Here is a 6,000-nt window from a genome sequence, read left to right on the forward strand (position 1 = left end):
AGTCCATGCCTCGCTGCCGGACAACTGTCCCGTACTGTAATCATGTTTTCAGTACGGGACCGTAGTTCCACGGAGAGGCAGGGACTCCTAGCGTCGTACATAACTATGATGCTAGGAGCCCGGCTCCCTGCACTGTGTTCGGTCCGGGACTTACGGCCGAAATACATTCCGTCCTTTACGGACCGAACATGCTCGTGTGAACCCAGCCTTATGATTCCTCGGTGAGCCCAGGTTTAATATCAGGTCTTTGATCCAAATTCAACCAATGGGCAAGTAGATAGTATTGGACAATGTGGTTGCAAACTTCATGTATTGACATTGGTCTGTCCTACCTATAGTGCTTTACAAATTCCTTGTTTCTCAGCAGCCAAATTGTGTCACTATCTACTTGGGCAATGTGGTGTTTTCAGGTGGCTTGGGAAAAAAAACAACAAAAATTGTGTTTTTAAAAAAAAATAAAATAATGCTAAGCAGCTCTAGACAATCTGTTATTTGTGTTAGAATATCCACCAACTTTCAACTGCACATCAGACTGAGATAAAACAGACCTTCGATTTAAGCTGTCCATACACATTAGAAATGGCAGTGAAAACAATCTGTGTATTATGGCTGCCCGACAGTCCCCTGATGTCAGCCGTTGGAGGGAGAGAAGAACCGGGGATGTTGAGTTAGGGTATGTTCACACGCATTGACTAAAAACGTCTGAAAATACGGAGCTGTTTTCAGGCAAAAACCGCTCATGATTTTCAGACTTCTTTTTGTATCTACTCGCGTTTTCCGCGGCGTATTTTACGGACGTTTATTGGAGCTGTTTTTCAATGGAGTCAATGAAAAACGTCCCAAGAAGTGACATGCACTTCTTTGACGCGGGCGTCTCTTTACACGCTGTCTTGACAGCGACGCGTAAAATGACACCTCGTGGGAAAAGAACATCGTAAAACCCATTGAAAGCAATGGGCAGGTGTTTGTAGGTGCAATGGAGCCGTTTTTTCAGGCGTAATTCGAGGCGTAAAATGCCCGAATTACGTCTGAAAACAGTGTGTGTGAACATACAATTATAACATGCCTGGTGCTTTGTTACCCCAGCAGATCTCCGCTGCCAGACACTTCTCCTTATTGATATAGTGAGCCAAGTCTGTATGTTTATGGGGAGGGGAGGGGGTTGGGAGAATGCAATATTGGTTTCCTGGTTCAAATTAAAATTTTCCTCGTTTTGTATTCGATTTTTTTTTTTTTTTTTTTTTTTTTTTTTTTTTGTTATATTCTAAAATTCCCATCATGTGCAATCATTACTACTCCACAGGTAACTGGTGAACCACTGATCAGACGCTCTGATGACAATGAGGCTACTCTGAAATCACGACTTGAGGCCTATCACACTATGACCTCACCCTTGGTGGACTACTATCAAAAACATGGAATCCACACAGCAGTGGATGCGTCACAATCTCCAGATGTCGTGTTTGCAAGCATCTTGGCAGCTTTCTCCAGAGCACACAGTAAAGACCTTGTTATGTTTCTGTGATAATCAGATGGAAATAGGATGAGGTTTACATAACCGTTCATTTATATGATGGCGATTGACTAGATTTGTTCGGCAATCTGATGGAATTGAAGCATAGAGTTGCTGTCGCTGCTTGTGTCTTTTCCTATGCTTTCTAAATAAAAGCTGTTGTACAATAACTTATAGATTTTACTGATTATAAAATTGCACCTGTTCATCTGTCAGCTTTCTGTAGATTTATGTTTGTTTTTTTGTGCTGTCCTGTGGTGTTTATTTTGGTTTTATATTACAATTCATTTTTGTCTTCATTCATTTCAGTGCACTGATTCCCAGCCATCCCAGGAGTGTTGTCTACAGGCCCCAAATCCTATTCACAAGAGTAGGGCACTGCATTATATACTGAGGACTGAGTAGACTTGACAATTCCTCTGCTGCTGTCTTGTCCTTGTGTGGTGCTCATCCTTTCTAGTAAAAGTTTACTACATCATCATGTCTTAAAGCTTCTCATCCTGCACAATGTCTAACCTCATTGAAGAGGTGTGTGACCAAATGGTCACTCCATAAGCAATGTCTACATTTTTATTCCTCAGGTACAAAAAGATTATCTGGATCTGTTGGGAACCTATGCTGCACCAATTGAAACGCACAATTGAATTTAACCAATGACTAAATGATATTTGGCGACGTTTAGAGTTTTTTTTTGTCTCGTTTTTTTTCTCCATGGACTGCATAAGTATCAGCCTAAGATCAAAACTGTGACTGCTATCACGGAATCACTAACCATAATATCTTTTTAACAAACATGTTTAAATGAACAACCAACATCTCAGAGAAAGACCCCGATTTAAAAAAAAAACAAACAGAAAAACATTTGGACCCCAACTGGATTGCTTTATTCTACTCTTGATCCTTTTTTTTTTTTTTTTTTTTTTTTTTTTTTTTAAATCTCTTACTTGCAGATCCACACACAGTGCCTTATATCAATAACATAGCAATAAAGGGTGTGCAGGAGTCAACTGTTCTTTGGATTTTTGTTTTTTTTCTGGTATTAGAAGTTCTTGATAGTAATTGTAGGGGTATGGTAGAAAGTGTTGCATGTTACGTGAAGAAGTTACAGTCACTGTCTACATAGTCTCTCATTGTAGCCAAAAGGATTCCGGGATGGTTATGCAAAAATTAAGGGAATGGGTGGCAATGGCTAGCTTTTCTTAGAAGTGAACTGGATACTGCATATAAAATAAAAATGTAGTCAGATCACCAATACATGCAGCAGGAAGATCACGGGACTGGAGACACATTCCCAGCAGGCACATTTTAAAACCGCAGAAAAAAAAATCCAGCACCAAGAGAATTTACAAATGAAATCCAAGGGTTTATTTGTTGCAATGTATATATAAAATCCATAGAAGGAAACCTGCTCAGCTTACGCGTTTTAGACTAAAGCTAGATTCACACGACTGAGTGCAAACTCGGATGTGAAACCGGCTGACTCACGTCCGAGTTGCACCTGTGCGTGACCCGTTTTCACGGATCCCTCATAGACTTGAGTCTATTGAGGGACCTGTGGAAGCGGAAGAAAATAGGACATGTTCTATTTTTCTATGGACCCGTCACACGGTCCGTCAAAACAGCCGTGTGAATGGCCCCATTGAAATACATGCGTCCGTGTGACGGCTGATGTTTTTAACGGACGTATACTATGGTCGTGTGAGTAAGCCAATGTCAGTAGCTGATCTAAAATCATGATCGCATGACCAAAAAGTTTAATAGTGAACCAGTTAATGCAAATAGTAACCGGTATCTATGTAGCATGGTTACAGTAATCTAACCCCCAGACATCACCAATGATGTGAGGTTTTGCCGTGTATTGAAATCTTTAGGTTGTCTTGATCCTAACATTAAAATCCAATACGTTTTCTCTGTTTAGAATATTTTTTTATGGGTTTAACGCAGATGCATCTCAACCATTTGTGTCTCTAAGGGTATGTTCCCACAGACAGAGTACGCTGCAGATTTTCTGCAGCAGAAAATCTGTAGCGGCATCTAAAAAAAAACAGGTAGTTCAATCACAAATCAGCCCAAAATACTGCGTTTCTGCTGCGCATATTGCTGCGGGAACGCTGTGGGTTTTTCCTGTGCATTTAGCATCATGCAATTCAACCAATGAGTACGTAGATAGTACTGGACAAAGACCTGATATGAAACCTGGGATCACAGAAGAATCTTAACTTTGCAACAAATGGCAAGGTCATTCCAAGGTGTGCTACTGAATACACATGCGGAAAGGTGGTTTTATATGGGCAGATATTCACAGTGTTAGATCAGCACCAATCGACAATAAAGCGTGTCGATCTGTGCTTGTTTGTTTGATTTAAACAGCAATGATAGCAAGTATGGAGATGAACGATGGTAAAGCTGTGTTCACATGAGCACGTTACGTTCGTAAAGGACGGAACGTATTTCGGCCGCAAGTACCGGACCGAACACACTGCAGGGAGCCGGGCTCCTAGAATCATACTTCTGTACGACGCTAGGAGTCCCTGCCTTGCTGCCGGACAACTGTCCCGTACTGTAATCATGTTTTCAGTACGGGACAGCAGTTCCACGGAGAGGCAGGGACTCCTAGAATCGTACATAACTATGATTCTAGGAGCCCGGCTCCCTGCAGTGTGTTCGGTCCGGGACATGCGGCCGAAATACGTTCCGTCCTTTTACGGACGTAACGTGCTCGTGTGAACATAGCTTTACTACGATCATTCGTCTCCATGCGTTTGAATCAAGTTGGCAGCACATCTTAATGGTCTATTCACACAGTGCGAAAAAAATCACGGTTTATTGCAGCAATTACAGTGAAAAGCTGCAGTTTTATCGCTATTTTGCAAAAAACGCTGCATCTAAGTTTTACAATAGCATTGGACGCAAAAAAAGTTTCAGACCAGCTAAGTTCTGTAGTGCTCCAAATCAGAAGGAATCCATAAGTTGTGATCAGTTCAGCGTAAGGGTATGTTCACATGACCTCTTTTCAGACATAATGGAGGTGTTTTATGCCTGAAAAGACGGCTCCAATACGTCGGCAAACATCTGCCCATTGCTTGCAATGGGTCTTGGGTTGTTCTGTGCAGACGAGCTGTCATTTTATGCGTCACTGTCAAAATACGGCACGTAAAATGACGGCTCGTCAAAAGAAGTGCAGGACACTTCTTGGGACGCTTTTGGAGCCGTTTTCTCATAGACTATTGAAAACCGCTCTAAATACGCCGTGAAAAATGCGAGTTGCTCAAAAAAGTCTGAAAATCAGGAGTTGTTTTCCCTTGAAAACAGCCCCGTATTTTCAGACGTTTTTTGTTAATCGTGTGATCATAGCCCAAGGCCGTTTCACCCTCTGCATTGCGCAATACATTTTAGGTCAGGTTCCTACACGGTGTAAACATTGAAATTTCCGCAACAGAATTCTGTGCAGAAATTCTGCAGCGGTTACAGCAAAGTTAGGGCTTATTCAGACAAACAGGATATACGTCCGTGCAACGCGCGTAATTTTCACGCGCGTCGCACGGACCTATATTAGTCTATGGTGCCGTGCAGACAGGTGCGTGATTTTTACGCTGCATGAGTCTGCAGCAAAAAAGTCACGACATGTCCGTTCTTTGGGCGTATTTCGCGCATCACGCACCCATTGAAGTCAATGGGTGCGTGAAAATCACGCATGCCCCACGGAAGCACTTCCGTGGGACGCGCGTGATTCGCGCAACAGCTGTGAAAAGGATGAATGAAAACAGAAAAGCACCACGTGCTTTTCTGTTTAAAAACATCCAAACGGAGTGTCATAATGATGGCGGCTGTGCGAAAAGCACGCAGCCGCGCATCATACGGGGCTGTCAAGTGCCTTTCGCAAGCGTAAAACGCCGCATTTTTTGCGCGCGCAAACGCACACGCTCGTGTGAATCCGGCCTAAATGAGATTTAGCAAATCTCATCCACACACTGCAGGAAAAAAAACTGCAGTAATGTGCAAAAGTGTTCTGCTGTGACTTAATTCCGCAGAATGTCCGTTTATGCTGCAGGTTCTGTGCGAGGATGCTGAGTGTTTGGCCCATAGATTTGATTATGAGGAGATATTCCGCAACAGATTAGTCTTGTGGCTTGTACAGCATTTACGCAGAAAAAAATGCTGGAAATCCACAGGTGAACATGTAGTTTGCTATAATCAATGCATGATGCTAAATCTACAGGAAAAACCACAGCGTTTCCTTTCTACAGGAAAAACACGCAGTGTTTTTGGCGGATTTCGGTGATTGAATTACAGAACTTTTACTATTGCAAAAAATCGGCAGCGTATTTTGCCTGTGGGAACATACCCTTAGGGACACAAATGGTTGAGATGCATCTGCGTTTTCGTTTCTGGGTATAGAACAAGTATTTAAACCCATAGGACCATTTTAATGTTAGAATCAAGACAACCTAAAGATTTCAATACACTACAAAATCAAACAGCATTGG

General features: G+C 42.2%; 1 protein-coding gene across 3 annotated transcripts in view; it reads left to right on the plus strand.

Annotated features, from left to right (window-relative positions):
- The window catches only part of AK2 (adenylate kinase 2), a 101,434-nt gene extending 98,909 nt beyond the window's left edge, over positions 1-2,525 (plus strand). For 2 of the 3 annotated variants that reach the window (XM_075853102.1, XM_075853100.1), the window contains exon 6: positions 1,304-1,728. In XM_075853102.1, the coding sequence (XP_075709217.1) occupies positions 1,304-1,525 (222 nt within the window). In that variant the 3' untranslated portion in view covers positions 1,526-1,728. Of the gene's footprint in view, positions 1-1,303; positions 1,729-1,822 lie in introns of those variants that run through there. The other variant, XM_075853101.1, reaches the window with a different exon arrangement.
- The last annotated feature ends 3,475 nt before the right edge of the window (positions 2,526-6,000 follow it).

Source organism: Rhinoderma darwinii, chromosome 2 (assembly GCF_050947455.1).
Source record: "Rhinoderma darwinii isolate aRhiDar2 chromosome 2, aRhiDar2.hap1, whole genome shotgun sequence".
Lineage (NCBI taxonomy): Eukaryota > Metazoa > Chordata > Amphibia > Anura > Rhinodermatidae > Rhinoderma > Rhinoderma darwinii.